This window comes from Diabrotica virgifera, chromosome 7, assembly GCF_917563875.1.
Source record: "Diabrotica virgifera virgifera chromosome 7, PGI_DIABVI_V3a".
Taxonomy (NCBI): domain Eukaryota; kingdom Metazoa; phylum Arthropoda; class Insecta; order Coleoptera; family Chrysomelidae; genus Diabrotica; species Diabrotica virgifera.
This window is the reverse complement of record NC_065449.1, coordinates 227,098,656-227,125,580: the sequence shown is the minus strand read 5'-3', so window position 1 is coordinate 227,125,580 and position 26,925 is coordinate 227,098,656. Positions and strand designations below refer to the sequence as shown.

Sequence of the window (26,925 nt, the reverse complement as noted above, 5' to 3'; positions counted from 1 at the left end):
AAACTTTTTGACATACCTCGTTAATATTCAAAAAATTTGATATTTGATGGTTAAATCTCAGGTTTTGGATCATGCAGAGCTTTTTATAAAGAATAGATTTTTTTCGTAAAATTAATAACAAAAAAGTTTTCCATATGGATACAACTTACAGGGACATACTGTATAATAATTGAATATCATATCAATATTGTGGAGCAATATATAATTTTTCTTCTTCAACGACAGTGGGTATGAAATGTACGTCAATTTGACAATTTCAATTGACAATGTGAATTATTTAAGAAAGTTGCAATATTTCTCCGCTATTCGCGCACGATCGTTTCTCGTATCCCCTTCAAGTACTTGCACACCGCGAACATACAATGTTTACCTTTGAATAACATAACCTCAACCTTACTTTTTCTTCTTATTCTTTTTTTTTGGTACGGCCTTAACAATTATAAAGTAACCAGGACCAGTATAATTAAAAGTGCTAAACATTGACAATAGGTGTCGCTCTTCTCAACTTGCACGGTCCTAATACTGTTTATTAATCTATATGTGTTTTTTAGGACACACAGAAGGTATTTCTACCAGAACAGATTTTCCGGAACTAGTCAGTGGGAGTACCCGCAGCCCGATATGAACACTAGCGACGTGGCCATGGATATATCCACAACGCCGCCTCCGCCACACGAGATTGAATCGCCGCCTCCCGAAGAGGTATTACCACCTCTTCCACCCAAGATAAGAAGTCCATCCCCGCCTCCTCCACCAGTTATCAGCTGCGTCGAATACGAGGAAGTTGTTGTACATAGTAAGAAAAACTTTATTATCTAGATCCAACGAGATATCTAACAATGATTCTAACATTACGTTTTTATTTAATGGGTGTTAGCATGCTGCCATTTAAATCAATTCGCCCAAATTTTATTGTCTTAGCAAATGTTCTAAAAAATACTACAAGTCATAGATAATCAATATGTTTGGCAACAATGTTGAACTTCTCTTAAGTTAATTCCACAATTAAATTTTCGACAAAACATTTCGGGGACCTAATATTGTTCGTCCGCTATAACTTTTCCCATGCGTCACGATTCATTTTCAAAGAAATTAAGTCAAGACATAAAGTGAAACGAACGTCGATGTATAGTAAAGACGGGATTCCGTTGGAAAATTTACGCTAACAAGAGCGGACAAGATACTAGCAAAATGGCAACACTGTTAAGAGTGACCAGGGTGACAATTTAGTGAACAGTAGCGTAGATATCTAATTTAAATTTAATAAAAGCTATTATTTTGCAAACATTTGATTTTAAGTGTAAATTGTAAATGAGACCATCGCATCTCCTCAAATTATGTGGTTATCAGTAAATATTTTATTTCACGAAAAAGTTTAAATAAAAAAATATCGGTGTTATCAACATCTGTGATATACCTAGGTACATAGTGATAACACTAATCGACTCGACTGAACAGAACTTATTGTAAAATAATAATATCTGTATAAAAAATTGTCAATAACATTAATTATCACATATAATTAAACAGTAAGTATGATCAAATTTATACGTTTTAGTAATACAACTGCTCATAAGTAGTAAACCTTCCTGTTTTATCTCTGATAACTTTCATGTTATTGTAATCTTTTGACTAATTGATGGACTTGTTAGTGTCCACGCTTCCAAGCCATAAAGGAGAGTAGAGAACACGTAACACCGAAGCATCCTTAGGCGTAGTTCTAACCTTATATCCTAATAACAAAGAAACTTTTTAAGTTTAATGAATGATGCACGTACTATTTCAATACGTGTCGTAAGGGGCCGTTCAAATATTACGTAAGGGGGGAGGGTTAAAAATCTTCAAAAATTGCGTTACGTAATACGTGAACGCCCCATTAAGGTGCTTTTCGAAGGGGAGGGGGGTCAAAAATCTTCAAAAACCGCGTTACGTAATACTTGAACGCTCCCTAATTTCTTTGCTTTGGTCCACATTTGATGTTATCTACGTTCCTAATTATTTGTAGTATCCACACTCTCAATTACAGTATCTTCAATAGTCAGTTGGATGTTTGCGTGTGCTAATTTAGTCATGGTCATGCATTTAGTTTTCTTTAAATGAATCTTCAGTCCGTACTCATGACAGCGTTCACTAAGGCGTTGCATTACGTTCTCTAAATCATTGTCTTAATCCGTTATTATTAAGGCCGGGACACACATATCCGCACCGAACCAGCACCGTGTGCGCACCGCGCCCGCACCGAGCAGAGACAGCAAGGCTGGCCATGCTGTCTGTGCTCGGTGTGGGCTCGGTGCGGATATGTGTGTCCCGGCCTTTACTGTATCATCTGCAACACGTAAGTTGTTCCAAAATTCTCCATTGATAGATATACCTTTATCGACCTTTAGATTGTAACTCTTTAGCGACGTATTAGTATAATATAATATTTATGGATAACCGTCGAAGGCCGATATGATTAACCAAAAAAGAAGATGTGTTTGGTGATATTTCTAGTGATTTTCTTGGGTGTGAATATGTCTTTTTAGTGTACTCCTCTTGGTTTAAAAACAAAGCTTAGTAATACTTTTCAACAGTCTGGTGCTTATCTATTAGTATCTGGATCCCGCGTATGAAAAAAAAGTTGATTAATAGCAAGCTGAAAATTTGTTAATAGCTTAACGGTGTCTAGTTGGACAAACTTTGATATATGGGAACACTGGAACAGGGAAGTTTAAATTGTGGAACAGGTTAAAAATTTGGAACGGTCAGACCACGAAAACGGCACATGTATTTTTTCCGACAGAACAGACTTAAACTCTCCGAACAGAGACTAAACTCTCATGCAAAAATCAGACTGCTATTTATCACCAAATAGGCATTTTAATGAGTGGAACATGTAGAATATGTCAAATGACAGGAATTATGACAGGTGCTAAATAGCAGTCTGATTTTTGCATTAGAGTTTAATCTCTGTTCAGAGAGTTTAAGTCTATTCTGTCAGACAAAATAAATGTGCCGTTTTCGTGGTCTGACCGTTCCAAATTTTTAACTTGTTCCACAATTAAAACTGCCCCTATTCCAGTGTTCCCATATATCAAAGTTTATCCGACTAGACACTCTTAAGCTATTAACAAATTTTCAGCTTGCTATTAATCAACTTTTTTTTCATACGCGGGACGCGGGATCCAGACCTATATAGTTTTGTACTTAAAATTATTGGATTTAAGAATTAATCGAAGTATTGTTTGACATCATCATAGAGTTATTGAAAATGTCGCTTACGTTTTATTACACAGCTTTGTAAATCTTCCAATTGATTAGAGCAGCGGTTCTCAACCTTTTTGAGTGATGTACCACCTACAGTTATTTTTATTATTTTTGGTACCACCTTTAGTTTTAAATTGTATTATCAATACTTACTAAGTACTACTATTTTAATTTTTTCTGTGTTTTGTGTACCACCGCCAATAATGATATGTACCACCAGTGGTACATGTACCACAGATTGAGAACCTCTGGATTAGAGGGTTCCAGTGGCTCTTCAGCTGCAGAATTATTATTGCACCACAGACGCCACATTTGGAAAGTGTCTTCATAAGATGTTAAAAGAAATTTAGAAAGAACACTGATGAAGTCACAATTAAATTTACTTGCAGTGCACTATTTGAATTTAACTCAGTTTCTTGTTTCGCAAAATCTGCTTCGCTGCCGCAATTTAAAAATAAAATAATATAGGTACCTAACCACGTGCACACCACTGGACAGCTGCGGAAGGCCGAAAGATGACACTTTGTGATAAACTATTTTATGGCATGAACTCGCTCAGCCAAATATTGTTATATCTTGAGCGAAGGGTGAGTAGTTCTTCCGATAAAAGATAACGCATTATGATTGGTCATAACAGCAATATCCGATTTTTTGAGTGGCTCTTTGTCCACGTGGACTGATCAACAGTTCGATGAAAACTTAACTGGGTGATTGCCCATATTTTAAAATATCATACCAGGAATATCTGAATGTAGAACCTTAAAACTTTTATATTTTACACATCTTAGTCATTGATAGTTTTGCAGTTAATAACTACTCCTGGTAGGGTACTTTTACTTTCATTTTTATGGCTTGTTTTTATTACAGATACATTATATTTTTACACAGTCTCACGGAAATACGAGGCGACCATATATATATATTTTGTATATTGTAGGTATAGCAAACAGGGTGTCCCCGAAAATAGTGCGTTCCTTTAAGGTATGGATATAATACACAATTTAGAACAAAAAAGTCCTATAACATTTTTTTCCAAAGTTACCCGTTTCCTAGAAAAAAATTACATTGTTCTCCATATAGGTGAATTTTTATTTTCATAAATTTGAATGACATGGCAACGTAGCCTAGAAGAACTTGCTGTGACTGTGAAAATTTAACCTAATAACCCCTTGTTTATTTACTTTGAGGTGTGATTTTTGGGGTTCTTGACATCGTAAGTACCTACCTGCAAAATAGTGGGTATAGGTTTGGTTGATATTTACATTATTTTACCTACCAGTTGCAACTGACCTACAAACCTGCTTTTTAATCTTTAGATTTTTGAGTTGCGCGTTGTTGCCAGACTTCAATTTGCATATCAAAATGTATTTTCGTTTGTTGGTCAAACGGATGAATTTGGAAAAAACTGTTACAGTCTAACCCGCTTATTGGAATAGCCTTCGTGCCAAGCAAAAGTATTCTTATAACCGGGATATTCTAATAACCGATCATTGGTGGTTAGTAGAAACGTGTTGGGACCTCAAATTTCTATTCCTTCTAGCAGGATATTTCTATAACAGTTATTCTATTAAGCGGGTTTGACTGTATAAGACTTTTTGCTCTACATTATGCCTTCTATCTGTACCTTTAAGGAACGCACTATTTTCGGGGACACCCTGTATATATACTACACACATCGGCGTACGTTTCACTTTATGTTTTGACTTAATTTGTTTGAAAATGAATCGTGACGCATGGGAAAAGTTATATAGCAGACGAACAATATCTATGACGTTTTAAATATATTTCTCTCACTTCCTGCCCTTTAAAGTGAATTAATCTTCTCCTTTAAGTGCCATCTCCGCGACGGAGGTCGGCAATCATCATAGCTATTCGGATTTTAGAGACGGTTGCTCTGAAAATTTCATTTGATTTTTTTGGTTCCTAAAAAAACTAATACGACTTTTAGTAAGATTTGATCATTTTGAGCAGTGTGTTTGATTGGTTTGACATTATATTACATTTATTATGACAGACAAATAATAAAATAAACAAACAAACAACTGATTACGTGTGTTAATCAATGAACTGTCAACACTGATGGAATGGCCCCGTTCCATTCCAACAGTGAAGCGAGATAGGCGCCAACATACAAGAGAGAGGTTCTAGCACTTCTAGAGAGACATGAGAGAGACAGAGAATTTTCAGGTAAAATTTGCTACAACTACAACGTACCTGACTAGCACTGTCCGATTATCTTCCCTCCTTTACCTGATTATCTTCTATCTCATCCTGGCGCCATTAACTTCGTTTTATGGCGATTCCATCAGTGTTGACAGTTCATTGGTGTTAATTCATAAATAATTGTCATAATTATTAAGGTCTAAATATTGATATTACATATTTTGAATTCTTGCAGTTTTCGCATCTTCAAAAGGATTCTCTTCTAATGTCTCCAAAAGCGTACTATCTTCATGAGCGGTAGATATTTTTGGTCTTCCAGAACCTTGCTTTCTTTCGAGAGTTTTTTGTTCTCTCCATCTTTTATTAATATTAAAAAATGTTGTTTTGCCTACGTTAAAATGGTTCTTTACGGCAGGTAGTGACCAACCATCTTCTAATTTCGTTACAATTCTTGCTTTTAGTTCTTTGCTAGAATGTGGAGCCATTTTTTGAGGTTGAACAGAATAAGTTATTTCACAAATTTTAAGATTTGGCAGTGACAGTGACAGTATGTAAATAATAAGTATTTATCCTTCAAAATACACTGCTCAATTTTCTACAAAATACGTTTTAAGAGTCGTATCAGTTTTTTTAGGAACCAGCTGTACGTCCGTACCATTCTCTCAGGTTGCGTAGCCACGATATTCTGCGTCTCCCTATACTTCTTTTTCCTTGAATCTTTCTCTGCATAATCAATTGGAGGAAGTTGTATCTCTCTCCACGTGTAATATGTCCGAGATATTCCAATCTTCTTGATTTGATGGTATTCAAGATTTCCAGTTCTTTATTCATCTTTCTCAGAACCTCTTTGTTTGTGACGTGTTCTGTCCACGATATTTTCAGAATTCTTCTGTACACCCACAGCTCGAATGATTCTAGTTTTTTCATTGATGCAGCATTCAAGGTCCAAGCTTCCATTCCATAAAACAAAGTCGAGAAAACGTAGCACCTAGCCCACCTAACTCTTAGCTCCAACTTCAAATCTCTTGTGCAGAGCACTTTTCTCATTTTGTTAAACTTTGCTTTAGCCTTTTCTATTCTGATTTTGTCATTGATCCAAGGTATGCATATTGGTCCACTCGTTCGATATTGGGTCCCTTTATGAAGAGATTTTCGTTATTCTTGACGTTCATTGTTATCTCGTATTCTTGTCCAAACTCCGCTATTCTGGTCACCAGCCTCTAAAGATCCCCAATATTTTCAGCTAAGATGACAGTGTCATCTGCATATCTAATGTTGTTAATGGTAACTCCGTTTACCTTTATTCCAACTGTTAAAAAGAATTGGCGACAACACGGATCCCTGTCTCACTTCACATCTTCTTTGATTCCAGGACATGCATTAATTGTTAAGTGTGTCTGAAAAAGACCACAAACGCTAATATGTTTGTGTTTCTACCATTTGGCCAGAAAGGCGATAAATTATTTAGATCTGGCGTTTAAAAGTTGAAACATTTCTGCAGTTTTAAGAAACGTCTTCGAATGCATTTCCAAAGTGAGTTATTGACATAAGGTCTGATAAGGTGATTAATTTATGGGGGATTCAGTTTTTTAAACTGAACACACCAAAAACATCTGGTTAGGGATACATTTAGTTTCGTAAAACTTAACGGGCCCTTCTTAGCATCTGGTTTGTATATTAAATGTGAATTTTATATGACCCATATTATTTCGTTTTGAGAAAAGTTATTAAAAATTAAAATTAGCAAAAACAGTAATTAAAGCGTGTCGCCACATAATAATATAATGTTGATGTACTAGAATTTAATCATAGTTTACGTCATCAATACTAACTGTATGTTTTAAATATTTGCAGCTGTTCCTCTCCCTGTTCCTGCTAGTCCCGTTACCGTCACGCCACAACTCACCTACAACGGTCAGCCTCATCCTCCAGGAGTGGATATAAGCGAATTGACACCAATAAAACCCACAATAAACCCACAACCACCAGTAAGTTATGATTTGTTTAGAATAAACTGTTTTCTACAGTTTTACTTTATTTTACAGGATCTCGATTCTGCTTTGGACTCGTTCTACTCTGATATTGCAGCTATAACTTCGTCTCCAAAACCACCGCCTCAGCAAGAAGAAGAAAACATTTCTCCTGTTGAAGTTCCAATAGAAACTGTCAAGAAAAAGAAGAAACCAAAGGTATGTATGGTTTGTAATATAATGTTTCGTAGAGCAAGTATAAGTACAGTCGAAAAAATGAAAGAATACCCATGAACGAACATATAAAACACGCTGTATTTTCCTGTCACCGCGTCACACAAAAAATTGGCCAGCGCAAGTACATGTAATAATAAGTATTACATATGTACTTGAGCTGGCCAATTTTTTGTGTGACACGGTGACAGGAAAATACAGCGTGTTTTATATGTCAGTTCATGGGTATTCTTTCATTTTTTCTACTGTAGGTGTAAACCCCTTTAAAAATCCGTTTTCATACATATATGGGAAAACCTGTTCGAAGAGATACGTTCTTCTTCTTATATTAGGCCTCTTGACCTGTTTTTAACCGATTTTGAGCTTGTATTCGTAGCTGTGATGTTGACTGCGAGCTATCTCGCCACCTTTTAAAGGGCCTTCCTATTGGTCTCTTGCCTGTTGGCTTTAAATCTTTGGCTATACGGGCTATTCTCTCGCTGTCCATTCTCGTAACATGCTGATTCCACTCTCGTCTTCTCTGTCTTCCCCACCGTACTATGTCTTGTATATTACAGAGATCTCTTATTCTGTCGTTCGGTATTCTGTATCTCAGTGTTTTCCCAGTTATTGACCTCAACTTTCTCATTTATGATGTTCAAAGTATCCTCTTGCTTGCTGCTTTGCCACATCTTGTTTCTATCGCGTACGTCATGATCGGTATTACACCCGATGCGTACTTTCCCGTACAGCTTCATATTTATTTCTCCAGATGACATCTCTCAGACATCCTGACACGTAATTGGCTTTATTTGCTTGCTTTCGGACGCTCTCTTTAACATCTCCATAACTACATATTTCGACTCTCAGATATTCAATGACACTGTCAGGGATTTGGTCTTAGCTGCTGATATTTTCATGCTGTAGTTCTTCGCCACTGTATTAAAAATTTGTGCCATTTGTTGTAGGTTATCCTCGTTATCGGAGATTAAGATTGCGTCGTCAGCTTAAAAGAGAATTTTTATTTGTTTTTCTGCCATCTTATATCCGTTCAATTTATTTAAAAAATTGACATAAAACATAAAAAAACCCTATTTGTTTTTTCATTGTTTGTACAAGCCGACAAGCCAATGCTGGCGCGTGACCTTGAGCGAAAATACACAGCGACAAATGCAGAACACAAGAAAGTCAGCCGCCACTTCTCGCTTGTCGCTCTGTACTATATTTTATAAATTTGTATATTTTGTTTTGTTTTAGGTGAAATTAGCACAAGGATTGACAATGAAGAAAAAAGGAGTATCTCAGTTGGTAGAGAAATGGAAAAATGTACAGCAAGAATATAATAATTAGTATAAATAAATTATTTTTACTGTTTTAATCTGAGTTTTCTTCATCCTTATAAAAAAATATACTGCGTTGGATACGGTAATCAATAATTTGCAAAACATAATTTATAAAATTAAATAAAAGATTGATAACAAAGCGCGAGATTGAGAAAATAGTCCAGGAGCCGAAGCTTTTCACCTCGCAATTTTTACAGAATGGTTAGATTTGCTTGAAAATTTGAGAATAAGTAGTAGATAGTCCAAGGATCAAAATCTATATGATGCCGAAAGACGCTTTTACCATGGGGGTGGTTGCCACCCCATCTCAGGGGTGGAAATTTTTTATTATATTTTCACCGCAAAAGTTAATAAAAACGTTCATTCTAAGCAAAAAATGTTCTATACATTTTTTTGATAAAATTATTAGTTTTCGATTTATTCGCTATCGAAAGTGTTAGTTTTATAACGAAAAAACCAATGTTTTTCGATATAGGTACTCATTTACGATTCACTCAATTTTTGCCGTAGAAAAATTTTTTTCAAACCAAGTTCTTGGGAATTAAATAACCTACAATTTCATATTTAAACATTCTTTCGTATCTCTGATACTAATCTTTCTATTCTGAAGAAAATGGCATTTTTTAACAAACTACAAAAATTCGTTAATCGCTTTTAACTCTAGTTTTTAAAAAACTAATCATTCTAAGCCAGTCAAACTTCTAGAATCTATTAATCATACATAAGTAAAGAAGACTGAATAAGGCCAATGACTAAAAACACCGCTAACTTACATTATTGTGCTTCCAATTGGATTTCTCCATTTTTTTTTCAAAAAAATATATTGCTTTTTCAACCGTAACCTTTTTATTTTTTATCTTAGAGAGTTTGGTAAAAAATAATTTTGTAGATTTTTATAAGACCTATAAGGATATTAATATTAAATCCTTTTAAAAACGTCAGTCGCAAAAAGAGGTGACTTTGAAAGAGTTAGTAAAGGTGGTTTTTGCACGTTGTTACAAGTTTTAATTGTCGATGGCTCACTCAATTTTTGCCGCAGAAAAATTTTTTGCAAAACAAGTTCTTGGGAATTAAATAAGCTACAATTTCATATTTAAACATTTTTTCGTATCTCTGATACTAATCTTTCGATTCTGAAGAAAAAGGCATTTTTCTATAAAAATTCTTTATTCGCTTTTAACTCCATTTTTTTAAACTAATCATTCTAAGCCGATCAAACTTCTAGAACCTATTAATATTACACAAATAAAGAAGACTAAATAAGGTCAATGACTAATTTTAATTAGGGTGGTGATTAGGAGGTTCTTTGCGATCATTTTTTCGCTGAAAAAAATAGGAACTGACATTCCTTTCATTATAAGTCACTCAATTTTTGAGCTAGAGAATTTTTTTGTATTTCTGGAGATAGATATTTTTAAATACTTAAAATTAGTTTGGACACGTTATCCTCAAAACATGCATAGTATATCCGTCTTTTTACTTTGAAACTACAATATTTTAGCATTTGACGAAGAAGAGCTAACTACACTGCGCGTCATAGAAAACGGGCACCCTAAAAAATGAGTCATTTTTGATGTCACAAATTTCCTAAACCTGTTGTCCGATTAAGTGATTTTTTCAATATGTTATAGCCTTATTATTTGTCAATATCACTGTAATAATATTTTTGCTAAACAGGTAAATGTTCATTGTATACCGGGTGTACGAATCAAACTGTGTTTTTTTCTCAAAGTTCGCAACACCCTGTGGAATATTCTAGCGTTTATAAAATACTGAAATTAAAACCTAACTATAGCCACAGGTTTTCTTAACATTCTATTTTCTGATTCATTCGCTTATGTTGGATAATATAAAAGTTATGTACTTTAACAACTAGGCATGCTCTTTATCAGTACAGGGTGTTTAAGTGTACATGCTCTTTATCAGTACAAGGTGTTAACTTTAAGGGGTAATTCTGCATTAAAATATAATGACAGTTTGCTTCGTAATCGTATGTCCACAAATGCTTCGTTTCCGAAATACGGGATGTTGAATTTTTTCTAACAAACTAACGATTTATATTATTACTTTAAAACCGGTTGAGATATGCAAATGAAATTTGGTGGGTTTTAAGACGTAGGTATTGCACATTTTTTGACATACAATTAGGAATTTTATATTCACCATTGGCGTGCATGCGGGTCATATGATCAGTTATATTACCCGTATGCTCGCCAATGGTGAAAACAAAATTATTAGTTGCATGTCAAAAAATGCGCAATAACTATCTCTTAAAACCTACCAAATTTCATTTAAATGTGTCAACCGGTTTTAGAGCAATAAATAAATCGTCAGTTTGTAAGAAAAAAATCAACATCCCGTATCTCGGAAACGAAGCATTTGCGGACATATATTTATAAAGTAAACTGTCATTATTTTTCATGCAGAATTACCCCTTAAAGTTTGTCGCACTTATTTAGAAACACCCTGTACTGATGAACAACATGCCTAGTTGTTATAGTACATAACTTTTGTATTATCCAACATAAGCGAATGAATCAGAAAACAGAATGTTACGAAAACATGAGTCTATAGAAGGGTTTTAATCTCGGTATTTTATAAATGCTAGAATATTCCACAGGTTGTTGCGAACTTTGAGAAAAAAACACAGTTTGATTCGTACACCCGGTATACAATGAACATTTCCTTGTTTAGCAAAAATATTATTACAGGGATATTGACAAAGAATAAGACTATAACATATTCAAAAAATCACTTAAATTGGACAACAGGTTTAGGAGATACGCGACATCAAAAATGACCCATTTTTTAGGGTGCCCGTTTTCTATGACGCGCAGTGTATAATAAAGTATAACTCGATTACTATTGGTCTAAAAGAAAATAAGAAAAACCCGTTTTGTTTATTTTTTCAAAAGGTACATTTTGGTTAAGAAAAGTTGTTTTGATAAAACGAAAACTTTTTGAGTTATTAGCAGAAAACTGATTAAAAACATTGATTTTTTCGATATAAAACGTAACACTTTCGACAGCGAATAAATCGAAAACTAATAATTTTATCAAAAAAATGTATACAACATTTTTTTGCTTAGAATGAATGTTTTTACCAACTTTTGCGGTCAAAATATAATAAAAAATTTCCACTCCCCAGATGGGGTGGCAACCACCCCCATTGTAAAAGCGCCTTTCGGAATCGTATAGATTTTGATGCTTGGACTATCCACTACTTATCCACAAATTTTCAAGCAAATCGATCCAGTCTGTAAAAATTGCGAGGTTTTGTCCTATTTTAAGCTTCATTACTTAGACTAAAAGGTGATATGGTCCTTCAATACTTCAGGTTCGGCTATTTGTTTTTGTTAACTATATTTTTCGGGGATTCTAAACACTAATCAAGAGGACTAAGATCAGGATTCCTAGGAGGTCAGTTAATATTTCTTCTACAATCACTTTTTTCGGTAATAATGCGTTTACTGCAGCAATTGATAAGTCACAAGTAAGCCAAGGTAACGTCTTATCGTTAATGGGAACTTTTTGAAATTATTGAGCCAAAAAGTGTTCTAGTTAGCGTATTTAGTGTATAGTAAAGTTCACGATTTACAGTTTGTGTTGGTCTTCGTGGAAATCCGAACCGATTATATTTTTAGCAGACTTTGCAGCCCGTTCCTTTTTGACTATTAAATGGTCACTGATGGTTTTGTTCTGGATGCTGGATTTTGTTCTGCCTAGTAGAGACAATAATACTTGGATGCGTTTGTTTAAATGAAATGCACAAAGTTAGTGAACGTATAGAGCTTTTCAGTTGCAACATTTTGGGAATATTTTACCACCAGTAACAACCAATAGAATCGTCGTGTATTGTTGACGAAAGCTTCCTCATCATATAATGGCAGATAACAAGATTAGTGCCAGGAAGATGTGTAAGAGAGCTGGAAGCAGAAAACAAAAGACTTGTTAAACCCCTTTGCTGATAGTTTTTAATAAAATTTAGTACACAGTAAAATTATTTTATTGCTTTTATTTTCAACAACGTTTGGATACACAGTTTTAACTAATCTATAATCGATTATTTTATCAGTTGGTCAGAGTCTACAGAAGTATTAAAAATAGTATGTCTAAATTTTTTACCCTCATTAAACAAGATTGTCTTTATATGTCATTGTTAGAGCTTGTTAACTCTGCCAACTGATAGTTACATGTTTTTAAGAGTTATAAAATAAAATAGAAAATAAAAGAAGCATTTTTTCTATAAAATGATCACAAAATTAACTATAAAAACAAACGAAACATCAATTAAAACACTGATCTAATACAATACTTTTTCAGTAATGTTTATATAACAGCAGAGTTGAACCAACGCTATTTAAGTCTAAGATAATTTTGGCACTATCCATTTTTATGAATTATACAAAGACACATCAAAAGATACTTCAGTCTCATAACACAAAAAACGTACAATCAAAAAGGCAGAACCAATCATTTTACGAACACGAGTAAAGAAGGCTCTCAACCAAGTAAGAAACAAAAAGGCCCCAAGGATAGATGGCATACTAGCTGAGACCTGAAATCAATGGGAGAGATTGCCATAGATATAATACCAGACATGTACAACATGGTATGTATCACAGATGAATGGTGCTAATCAACCTTTATCTCTATCCATAACAAAGGATTACTAACTGTATGTAGCAATTACAGAACCATTGCCCTTATTCATCATGCAAGCAACATCCTGCTACATTTATAATCAATAAACGTCTAAAGAACTTTCTACTTTCGGTGATAGCCGAAGAACAATGCGGATGTGGACCAGGGAAACACTCGTGAGGAGACACTGAACACAAGAACAGATAATAGAAAAAGCGAGCGAACATAATATACGAACGCTGCACTGTTTCGTGGATTACACAAACGCTTTCGATTTAGTAAAATTGAATTCCATCCGGAGTATAATAGGAATCAGTATGATAAAAATTCAGCCAAAATTAAAACACACTGAATATAAACGGACAATCAAAAATGAATAACCATTTTCAATTTCATTGCCACACGAAACTACAGCCGCATCATTATTCCAGTTCAATCAGAGAGTACAACAATCACCTCTATCGGTTTCGAAACTTATACACATATTCTGCTCTCTCTGATCCAACCAAAACAAACCCCGGCGTGCAGTCACGGATTGCAACGAACGAAATGGCAGGGATGCCCTAGCGGCAACTGCTATACGGATAAATATGAAAAGAGTGTAAACACACACACACACATATGAGAAGGTAAGAACAATAGAACAGAACAAAAGCATCATAAGAAAGTAGTTGGTGAATGGAATAGAGAGAAATATATTTCAAGCCAAAATTCGAGTTATAATAGGGCATATAATTCAAGACAAAAAGGAATATTAATACCAAACAGAAAGAGAATAACACAAATTGTCTAAATACGTCATCTTAGTAATGCTATTATGACACTACATTTTAAAATTTTTCTGGATTTTATTAGTAGATCCATGCTACGAGTCTTAAGCTGCATACTTATCCTATTTAATAGAGACTATACTGATTAATTAAAAAAAGTAAAATCGTTGGCTCAACTCTCTTTTAATATCTTCCACCATTTTTAATTTAAAATATCCATGATTATGGATTTCATCACAGTTAATTGAAAAATACTTCCAAGAAAAAACGTAAAATATACAATTATGTCGCAACTATACAGAGTTGGGATAAAGTATGGAACCAAGCAAATATCTTTGAAACGAAAAGAACAATATTTATGAAACTTTGCAAGCAAGTACAGTAACGTAAAAGGCATCTGATGCCATATTTTTTGTTACTACTCCACTTCCGGTTTCACCGGAAATACCCTTAACTTATTTACTTTAAATGGGACACCCTGTATATTTTTGCAGATTTTAAAATAACTTGTTATTTTTAATTCATACATACCAAGTTTGGAAGAAAAAACTATTAAAACAGGAAATAAATCTCTTATAGTTAAAAAATAGGTTAATGTATTTAAGTTAGACCAATGATAGGTATTAAAAATAAAAAAAAAATAATTTCAAATGTTGAAAATGTTTGCTGTTCACATCCTGGCAACGTGCAAGCCTATAAATTAATACGTGAGTCACTTTTGGCAACCATCTTTGAAATTTTAAGCGCCCTCTGTCGGAATTTAATTTTGTGAATACTCGTATGTAGATGGTACTCGTTTATTTCCTACTATGTTGTATTAATACAAAAAATTATCTACAGGCACTTTTTAACAAATTTTTTCTGCTAAATTTGGTATGTATGAATTAAAAATAACAATTTCTTTTAAAATCCGGAAAAATATACCCAATGTCCCATTTAAATTAAATAACTTTATAATTTAAATTAAATAAGCGTATTTCCGGTGAAACCGGAAGTGAAGTAGTAACAAAAAATATGGCAACAGATGCCTTTTGCGTCACTGTACTTGAATGCACAGTTTCATAAATATTGTTCTTTTCGTTTCAAAGATATTTGCTTGGTTCCATACTTTATCCCAACCCAGTATAATTATGTTAAAAATGTCAATTCTATTAATGTTCTACCGTTGTTTGATAAATATTCAAGTACGGTTTTACGCAATATTTTTTATGATTCCTTGTTTCAATATTTCCTACATTCTATACCCACTTCGCATTGGTTGGTGGTACAGGACAAATCATGGATTTTTAACAATTGGAATATCACTGACCCACAAGCCCTTATCACTTGGTGGACTGCTCCCCCTTAACCCGATCAGACACCAGCTTATTCCAGACTAAACCGTAGATATTCTTTTGTTAAATCAAGACCTTAAGACTTATCGGAGGAGTTTGACAACTGTCACTGAGACAGGAGAATTTTATATGTGACAGTTTGACTCCGGTGTCTAAAGGTGGGAAACTATCAATATAATGTAAATTTACAGGTTTTTATTGATAATTTCCCACCTCTTTTAGTTTCATCTCTTTTTATTATACAACGTATTATGTTGTCCGTTATTTTGCCGGTTGTTACCGCACTCATCACTATATTATATTTGCAATACCTTTTGCATGCTCACATGACAGCTGTTTTTTGTTCTATAACTATAAGTTATAGCTATTCTCCTTTTCATGACCATTTTTCAGTGCGTCACAAATTATAGAAAAAAAGGTAAGTCCGTGATAATACACATTCATGACATTTATTCTAACATGACATTTTAGTTAAATCTGACAGTTGTCACATTTTATTTTCAATTTGCAATAAAAACAAATCAATTGTGTCTATTGCATTTATAAAATGGTATTTTCTTTAATGCTTAACACCGAAAGGTACAAATGGGCCTACTGATTAAGTAAAGTATTTTCTTTGATTTGTATAGTCTTATAAATTGTACAGATTATATTGATATTATTATTTTATTTAATAAATAATTCTTTTTTGATTATGGCGCCATCTATCGACAACTAGAATAACTAGAATAAATGTTATAAATGTCTGTAATCAGCGACGTGCGTTTTTTTCTGTCACATACAATTTAATGCGTTAGAGAGAAATCGAAAAACTGTTACGCACTGAAAAATATAGCAATAATATAGGTTACCTTACACCTGATTTTGCACCATAGCTACTTTTCTGAATATTTTTAACTACAGAACCAAGGGAGGTACTGGGTTCTCGAAATAAGAGACTTCATTAAATTGATTTACCTACAACTACAGAAGAACAGATTGATCACTAACAAACATAAGATACAAGACAAACAATAATGAACACAAGAATATAAAAAATATTAAGGTGATACAGTAGCGATCAACAGGTAGCCAAAACGCGTTCCAAGATTGCAGCTGTAATTTTGAATATTTTTTCGAGATATTTGGCACACGTATTCGTAATATAATAAAGAATGGCGGTACAGAGCATAATTTGAAAAATATATTAATATGTGGAAATTACTCTGTAATTAAATACAATATTAAAAAAACGAGCCTGTACCGCCATCAAGAAGAACAAAAAAATACACTTTCTTCAAATAAACTTTTTTATCCGATGCCTAGATTTTGTGTCATTTTGGAACTACTAATGAAATAAAAAATTTTAGTAGTTCCAAAATGACACAAAATCTAGGCATCGGATAAAAAAGTTTATTTGAAGAAAGTGTATTTATTTGTTCTTCTTAATGGCGGTACAGGCTCGTTTTTTAATATTGTATTTAATTACAGAGTAATTTCCACATATTAATATATTTTTCAAATTGGGCTCTGTACCGCCATTCTTTATTATATTACGAATACGTGTGCCAAATATCTCGAAAAAATATTCAAAATTACAGCCGCAATCTTGGAACGCGTTTTCGCTACCTGTTGATCGCTACTGTTTCCTCTTAAGGGATCATTCATAACTTTCATCTGAGTTTTATTTGAATTTAATTAGTTTAGTTTTTAGATGGCTTAATATTAACAATTCTTTAACTATTGTTTGATTGCTTGTTTACTAGAAATCTCCCATATGGAAGGTTTTGTGTTTTCTTGGAAGTATTATTAAGATCTTTATCAACAAAATGTCACTCGGTAGGCAGCACACAATGTTTCAACTACACTATAAACTTGTTCAAAGTTTGGTCTATTTTCAGGTTTGTATTCCCAACACCGTAACATCAGTCGATACATTTCGTCCGGAGTATTGTCTGGAGCTGGCATTCTGTAACCTAAAACATGTGATTAATTTAGAAAAAAAAATAAAAATGCCAGTTAAAAAGAAAGAAGAATCACACAAGCATGTTGAAGAAATTAATAAAGTTGCAGAAACACACTAAAAATTAATTTTTTACACTACACCACTGACTCACGATATAAAGTAGCAGGTACAATATTTACCAGACACATTAGTCATCGTATTTTCGATGTCACTATCATCTATTTAAGATAAAAGCGCCTTGAACACTTGCATGTTGAACAGAGTGAAGCCAGAGCTAGACAAGAACTAAGGCCGTCCGCACATGGGCCGACATGGGTCGATCGAAGACACGTCTCGAAGTTCGCGGGTCTTGCTCGTCTTGTACGAACCCTGCGACACAAGCGATTGCCCTCCGCACACTAGTCGATTCTGTTTTTATAAATTAACGCATTTTTTGTACAGTGCTACTCAAAAGTCCGTACCCCCCCTCGTATTTTTTGAATGGTTACACCTATATTAGTGAAATTTGGAGGGAGGAAATAAACGGACGTGTGCTTTTTAACTAGTCATGACAGGTGACGTAATAGTGACAGATGACGTTACAGAGCCACTGTGACCGATAATTTTAAATGGGACCGTATGGCAAGTGATATCTCATTTGAAAGGTATTCAAAATACCTATTCAGTCATACTAATTTTTTTTAGTTTAAGTTGATTTTGATTTTGGTGAATAAATTAAATAAATATAATATCCTAGTTTCGCATTTAATTAATAAAAATTCAAATGTCCGCTTATGGTTTTTTGTCAAAAAAGTTGACGTTTTTTAATTCTCTAGTAGTTTTACGTCAACGTCAACCTTTTTGACAAGTAATCATAGGCGGAAGTTTGAATTTTTATTAATTAAATGCGAAACTATAATTTTATATTTATTTCATTTATTCATCAAACTTAGCTTAAACTCAAACACAATTAGTATGACTGAGTAGGTATTTTCAATACCTTCCAAATGAGGTATCACTTGCCATAAGGTCCCATTTAAAATTATCTGTCACAGTGGCACTGTAATCTCACCTTTCACTATTACGTCATCTGTCATAACTAGTTAAGAAGCTTACGTTCGTTTATTACCTTCCTCCAAATTTCACTATTATAGGTATAACCGTTCAAAAGATACGAGGGGGGTACGGACTTTTGACTAGCACTGTATAGTAACCAAAACGACTACTATTACATTTTTATACAGTTACATTATACAGTTGAGGGTATTTTTCTACTTCCTCAACGAATTTTATAATAAACACCTAGAAACAGAAGTTCAATGTTTTCAGAATTTTACATTACAAACAATATATTTCCACAAAGCTAATAGTACTACAATCAATGAACCGATCTTTAAAAAGACTAATTAGGGCAAAAATCAATAAAAACGAAGCAAACAAATAAAATAATGACTGTAAACGTGCGTCTCACTCGAACTTTCTCGTGCATTAAGGATCGCAAGCGACGAGAGCCGTACAAGACGAGGAGATTTGCAATCCTAAACGCTCCGTGTACGGAGCTCAATGCCACAACGAAGGAACTTAAGTGACGGGGAGAGATCTACGCGATTGGAATCGAGTCGATTACTTCGAGCGTCGCTCCATGTGCGGACGGCCTAAGAAGCAACCAAGCAGGCTTTCGCGCTAAACGCTCCACTATCGACCACATTTGTACTTATTTGGACCAAAAATAATTATTATCGTATATAATATCACAAGAGAGAAAATTTTGCCGGTAAATAATTTTCTCTCGAATGATATTCGACAAGACTATTTCACGAGACAATTAATGCACCATATCAACGAAATATAATCTTTATTTATTTGTTATTACCAGACACTTTCGTGACGGATATGTCATAATTTTGTCGCTGAGAAATCACGTCGTTAAGGAGTTTTGTCAGTAGGAAACGATGCGTTGCTATGAAGTTTTATCAGTTAAAAACAGTCTAGTGAAATAGTCTTATGTAATTTACTACATATATAGGGTGCACAAAACCTTAGCACAACCTTAGCACAAAATACCTACGAAGATTTAACCTAAAACACTTAAATAAAATGTGGTTCCTTACTGAGTTACAGGGTGTTTTATCTAAAAATTTAAAAATTATTTTTGCTCAGCATTTTAAAACTATTCGACGTTTCCTTTTCATACTTGGCAGGAAGTATAGGTACTGTAAAAACTACTAAATTATGTTAAACAAACGTTTCTGGCTATTACCAGAGGCGTACGACGGGGTAAAGAGAATGGTTGACCCTTTCCAAATTCTACGTCACTGGCGGAATTGCTATTTTAGTTCAATTTTTGGATTCTCCAATACTTTCTATGAAAATAATATACTCTTCATTCGTAACGATAAAGTCATTAGTTTTCGAGATTTTTGAAGTTAAAATAAAACGACACGGTTATTTCCATTAATGTATTGTGTCGCTTCATTTTTAATTTAAAATATCTCGAAAACTAATCATTTTCTCGTTACGAATGAAGAGTATATTATTTACATAAAAGGTATTGGAAAATCAAAAAATTACACTAAAATAGCAATTTCGTCAGTGGCGTAGAATTTGGGAAGGGTCAATCAGCCACTATCCCTTGTCGTACGCCTCTGGTACTAGCTAGAAACGTTTATTTATCTTAATTTAGTAGGGTGTACAGTACCTACACTTTCTGCCAAGTATGATAAGGATACGCCAAATAGTTTTAAAGTACTGGGTACTTTTTATAATTTTTTAAATTTTAATCATATGAATCAAATCATAAATTAAACAAAATAACTGTGCCGTTTCATATTTAACTTCAAATATCTCTAAAACTAATGACTTTATGGTTCTAATGAAAACTATATTATTTACGTAGAAAGTATTGGAGAATCTAAAAATGGCACTAAAATAGTAATTCCTCCAGTGGCGTAGAATGTGAGAAGGGTCAACCATTCACTATCCCCTGTCGTACGCCTCTGGTAGTAGCTAGAAACGTTTGTTTATCATAATTTAGTAGGGTGTATAATAGTCACACTTTCTGCCAAGTATAAAAAGGATACCTCGAATATTTTTAAAAGGCTGAGCAAAAATAGTTTTTAAATTTTTAGATAGAACACCCTGTAACTCAGTAAGGAACCACATTTTATATAGGTAAGTATTTTAGGTTAAATCTTCATATTTTGAGCTAAGGTTTCTCCAGTTACTATATGGACAATTATTAAAAAAATTAAAATTATTATTAAAGTATTAATTGCGAAATAAGCCACAATTTAAGTTGGAAATTAATTTTATTGACGTTTCGACTTCCACTTCCGCAATCTTCCCAATTAATTATAGTAAATTACATTACAAGATGCCACAAAGAAATAGATAAAATCCTTTATAAAAGGTATATTTGTTAAAATCCCTATACAGGGCTACATCAAAGACAGAACTAGTTTTCAATCGGTTGACCGATCATCATCAGTGCAATCTTAGAATCTACATGCAAGCCACCAAAGTAAAAATAACAGGGTAAAAACCCTTTACAATTGATCCGTCATCGGAACATATGACTAAGATGTGAATTATAACATGGATGATTAAGATATCCAATGTTTTTCGCCCGAGGTACCAATGAGCTCTATCTGACAAGTTCACATCATGACTGTATGGAAGCAAGTCGGTGCAAGACTGATGATGATCGGTCAACCGATTGAAAACTAGTTCTGTCTTTGATGTAGCCCTGTATAGGGATTTTAACAAATATACCTTTTATAAAGGATTTTATGTTTTTGTAATGGTATACAGCCAACTACAGAAAATTTTTCCTCGTGGACAAAGAAATAGCTTCAGAGCAATATTAAGAATTATCTTGGAACAACCTGACGAATGGCAAAGAAATATAAATATAATATTTACTGACTTCGAAAAGGCCTTCGATAGTATAAAATATATGGACTACCGATGAAATACATAAACTTGAGCATGGAATACAAGGAGTATAGATCCAGACTAGAACATGTTGGAGAAATGGTAGCAGAAGGTATAGCTATACAAAGCGGAGTTAAACAAGGATTCGCACTGTCCCCGACATTATTCCTAATAATAACGGATTGCATCATGAAGAAAGTAAGCGATAAAAAACAGGTGTTAGATAGACCTTGGACAGCTAGTTGGAGGACTTAGAGTTGGCAGACGACATTTGTCTCCTAATCGAACATAGCAACCATTTACAAAAGAAGATCGATAAACTTACAAAATACTCTGGTGATGTAATGGGCCTAAAGAAACCAAAAATAAAATAAATGGAAGACAAATAGCGAAGATAGATAACAAGATAACTTTACATATCTGGGACCAATCATTGAAAAAAGGCGGTAGTAGATTAGATGTAGAAACAAGAATAGTAAAGGCACTAGTGATGTTGATTATAGTTACTTTCGATTGTTCGTTACAAATCGTTATTTTTGTATAAAGTAATCATTTACAGTATTCGTTACTTTGATTACTATGATTACTTTTGTTACTTTTGTATTTGAGTACCGGAAACATCGAGAATTGGATTCGTCTTCGAGCGTTCAACGAAGCAACACCTAATTAGTTTAATCACAACTAGTTTTTGCGGTTTGTTTATAAACGTTGAGTACTAAAAGTGAAAAGTGTAAATTATCGACAAAAATTACCGATACTTGGACATTTACTGTAAGTTATTTAATTTATTTAATTAAATCGACTTATTACCAATGATTGCGTGTTGGTGTAAGGACCGTACTCAGGTTCCGTAGATCAATATGAACGAAGCTTCATCATCAAATGTTTTTCCTCAACAAGAAATTCCCAAAAATGATACTACTTCACCAAAGTTATATTCAACAGTTTTAAATGAACCTACCAGTATATTATTCCCTTCCAAAAAACAAGCGGTTGTATTAAATTCAGTTCCAAATTCAAAAATCGAGGATTACCTGAATGCTGTAGCCAACTCAGTTGACCCCAAAAATATACTTGCAATATCCCGAATTGTTAATGATCGTATATGCATCTACTTCACTTCAGAAAATATTGTTGAAACATTTTTGAAAACAGACAATGGGATAATAATAGTAAATCAACATCGCATTCAAGCTAGAAAGCTAATTACTCCAAATGAAAAACTAATAATTTCTAATGTACCTCCTTCCATACCACATAACGTCATAGAAAATGAACTCAAGAAGATAGGAATCTATCAAATAACACCAGTAGATTTTCTACGGATCGGAACATCAAATCCTAGTTTAGGCATATCATTAGTTTTCGACGTTTTACTTATATAGCCCCTAAAAATCTTGAAAATCTTCCCGATTCAATATTAATTAACCACGATCAATCGAACCACCGAATATATTTCTCACTAGAAAAACAAACGTGCTTTATTTGTAAACAAACTAATCATTTAGCATCTCGATGCCCAAATTCTAATAACCAATCCACCGATGACAATACAATAAACATTTCCCAATCACAATGTGATCAATCTATTAGTTCACTACAAAATAAAACTCAACCAACAGCAAATTCTCCCGTACTTACTAAACATATCAGTAATTCACAACCTACTGAAACAACCACTTCAACCACACAACAAAACTCTACTGAAACAATCACTTCACTCGCACCACAAAACTCTACTGAAACACTCACTGCACTCACACCACAAACCTCCACTCCAACAATCACTTCACCCGCACCAAAAAACTCTACATCTTTCGATAACTCCCAAACAATGGTGACGGAACCGGTTAAAACAAATGAAACTATAGCAGCAACTCAAACAGAAGGGCAAACACCTAAAAGAAATGCTTCTGATCTAACTTCTCCTGAAACAGAGGGTGGAAGTCCTTTTAAAGAACCCATTACAAAACACAAAAGAACAAAAACAGATCTCCAAACCCATCATAACGTAGCTGAAGATCTTACGACCTGTACAGTGAATTTTTTCCAAGATAAGTCGAACAGTAGCTGTTTAAGTCAAGAAGAGTTAATAGATTTATTTGAAAACGCTCACGGATCTCCAGATCCACTTAGTATTGCTAAAATATACACGGAAGATATCGAAGGGTTAATAGATCTCTTAAAAAAGCTTTATCCAGTGCTATCACATAGATACTTGAAATCTCGATGTACAAGACTGAGGAATAAGCTTAGCAAACTACAGGATGACTATTCTTCTACAGATTTTAGCGACACACCCACTAATTAAAAACATTCAACTCCATAATTCAATGGAATCTGAACGGGTTTTACACCCGTCTAGAAGAATTCAAATTACTAATGTCAAAATTCACACCGTCCATCATTTGTCTACAAGAGACACACTTTAAACAGCAGAAATTTTATAAACTAAAAAACTATACACCATATATTAAAAATAGACTTAATGCAAACCAGGCTAGTGGAGGGACAGCTATTTATGTACATAACCAATATAATACTGAAATAATAGATTTAAATACACAATTAGAGGCTATAGCAATATCTCTGAAAGGACCTCAAAAAATAAACATCTGCAATATATACATTCCTCCCGGTACTGATCCTTCAGCTCGCGAATTATCAGACCTTTTTAATCAAATTCCTCAACCACGAATTATTTTAGGCGACTTCAATGCACATCATGTCCTATGGGGCTCAAGTAAATCAGATAGTCTAGGGCGTAAAATTGAACAAATTATAACTAACCTTAATGTCAACTTACTTAATGACGGTAGTATTACAAGATTTAATGTCTCTACAGGTGGCGGTTCAGCGATTGATTTAACTCTATGTGACCCTGTTTTACAACCTGGACTGTCTTGGCAAGTAACACCTTATCTACATGGAAGTGATCACTTCCCAATATTAATAACAAATAATAATGTAACTCCCTCTTCTATCCCGTCTAATAAATGGAATCTAAAGCATGCCGACTGGTCTTTATATTCTTCTTTAATATCTCGATCCGTATCTGAGCTAACTCCTCCCAGCGATGACCATGCAAGTATTAATCATATAGTTTCCAGTTTTATTCAGCTTATAACAACAGCTGCAGAATTATCCGTAGGTTTTATAAAATTTCCAAAAAAACACCCTCCAGTTCCTTGGTGGAATCAAGAATGTAAAGTAGCAATCAGAGAGTCAAAAAGTTCTTTTTACAAATTTAAAAAATTTCCTACACTTCAAAACCAACTCGAATATAAGCAAAAGAGAGCCTACTGTAGATATATATTGAAGAAAAGTAGGCGAGAAGCGTGGAAAACATATGTCTCGTCCTTAAATTCATCTACTCCTATTTCCGAAGTTTGGAAAATGATTAATAAAATGAATGGTAAAAAATCCTTCAATACAATCCATTATTTAGAATATAACAATCTTACTTGCTCGACGAAAGAACAAATAACTGCTCTACTAGCTGATACATATCTAAGACACTCCAGTAATGACAGTATCTCTACTAAGTCCATAATACACAAACAAAATTTAGAGAACACTTACATAGATTTAGAGGATCATACAGATTCTCCTCTTAATGCCATACTCTCAATGGATGAGTTACTATATTCATTAAACTGTATAAAAGATACCAGTCCTGGACCTGATAACATTCCAGTTACATTTTTAAAATCATTACCAGAAGAAGGTAAACAATACTTACTAAAAATTTACAATTTTATCTGGACAAAAAATGTATTTCCAGATAGTTGGTACCAGTCAATTATTATTCCAGTCATTAAGCATGGGAAAAGTAAATCAGACCCTGAGTCCTATCGACCGATCTCGCTGACATGTTCTATATGTAAAATTCTGGAGAAAATGGTAAGCAACAGACTACTGTGGTATCTAGAAGATAAACAACTTCTTACCCCTATTCAAAGTGGTTTTAGGAAATCAAGGTCTACTTTAGATAATCTAGTTGATATAGAATCCGAGATTCATGAAGCATTTGGATGCAATCAAGAGTGTTTAGCAGTTTTCTTTGACATAACTCATGCGTATGATACAATTTGGAGATCTGACATATTAAAAAACTTATCCAGATGGTCAATCAAAGGTAACATCCTCAAATTTATAAAAAATTTTCTAAAATTTCGTCAGTTTAGAGTTCGTGTAGATAATGTTTTTTCAGAGCCAACAATGCAAACTAACGGTATCCCACAAGGTTCTACACTAAGCGTAATACTGTTCCTTATTGCGATTAATGATATCTCTAAATCCTTTAGTTCATTAGTAAAAGCACGCTTATATGCTGATGATCTTGTCATATTTTCTAGAGGGAAAAATGTTTTAACACTTACCAGATATATACAAGCCTCTATCAATCAACTAGAAAATTGGTCAGAGAGATGTGGTCTACAGTTTTGTCCAAACAAAACAAAAGCAATTTTCTTTAGCAAGAACCCAAAAAACATCATATTACCACCTAATCTCACCTTAAACTCGTTACCTATTGCTTATGTTGAATCAACTACCTTTTTAGGAATGAAATTAGATCATAGGTTAACCTGGAAAGATCATATCTTTCATCTTCGACAAACAACTCAAAATGGCCTAAGTTTATTAAAAAGCATATCTCACAAACAATGGGGAGCCGATTTCCAAACACTCATAACTGTCTACAGAACGCTTATTCGTTCTAAACTAGATTATGGCGCAGTTGCTTACAATTCAGCCAAAGCACCAATACTTAAATTACTAGATCCTGTACATAATACAGCGATAAGAATAGCGCTGGGAGCTCATCATACTAGCCCGATTGAAAGCTTATACTGTGAATCAGGTGAACCTTCCCTCCAACTAAGAAGAAACTTCCTCAGCCTTGTATATGCAGCTAAATTGTCGGCTAATCCACATATACCGACATTTAAAAACACGTTTGCCGACAGATTCACATCGACATTTAACACCTCACAAAGATTAAGTCCGCCGTTTTATATCCGGATACAGAGATTACAAAATAGCTTAAACATACATTTTCCTGAGACATACAATGTAACTAACCTTAAACATCAACCTCCTTGGAGAATACAGCTGCCTATTTGTGATACAAGTCTTACTATCCACGACAAATATGACACACCACATAGTATAATTAAAAAGAAAGCAGCAGAGAAATTAAACTCTGCTAAGAACTTCCACATTTTTACAGATGCGTCTAAATCTGACAATGGGGTAGGGGCTTCTTTTACAACTTTACACCAAGACTTCTCCTTCTCACTGTCCCTTAGATCAACCGTATTTTCAGCAGAACTTCTTGCTATTTTGCAAGCAATAACATTTGTAAACAATAAAAACATAAAA

At 33.9% G+C, this 26,925-nt stretch overlaps 2 protein-coding genes across 4 annotated transcripts in view; one reads left to right on the top strand and one right to left on the bottom strand.

The window, feature by feature from the left end:
• LOC114333220 (formin-binding protein 4) overlaps nucleotides 1-8,970 on the top strand; it is a 55,423-nt gene extending 46,453 nt beyond the window's left edge. The window contains exons 8-11 of the mRNA XM_028283081.2: nucleotides 552-796; nucleotides 7,264-7,397; nucleotides 7,455-7,598; nucleotides 8,850-8,970. Coding sequence (XP_028138882.2) covers nucleotides 552-796; nucleotides 7,264-7,397; nucleotides 7,455-7,598; nucleotides 8,850-8,942 — 616 coding nt within the window. The 3' untranslated portion in view covers nucleotides 8,943-8,970. The remainder of the gene's footprint in view (nucleotides 1-551; nucleotides 797-7,263; nucleotides 7,398-7,454; nucleotides 7,599-8,849) is intronic.
• Nucleotides 8,971-12,934: 3,964 nt separating this feature from the next.
• Nucleotides 12,935-26,925, bottom strand: part of LOC114333219 (tyrosine-protein kinase Fer) — a 211,590-nt gene continuing 197,599 nt past the window's right edge. For all 3 annotated transcript variants that reach the window (XM_028283078.2, XM_028283079.2, XM_028283080.2), the window contains one exon: nucleotides 12,935-17,638. In XM_028283078.2, coding sequence (XP_028138879.1) covers nucleotides 17,484-17,638 — 155 coding nt within the window. In that variant the 3' untranslated portion in view covers nucleotides 12,935-17,483. The remainder of the gene's footprint in view (nucleotides 17,639-26,925) is intronic.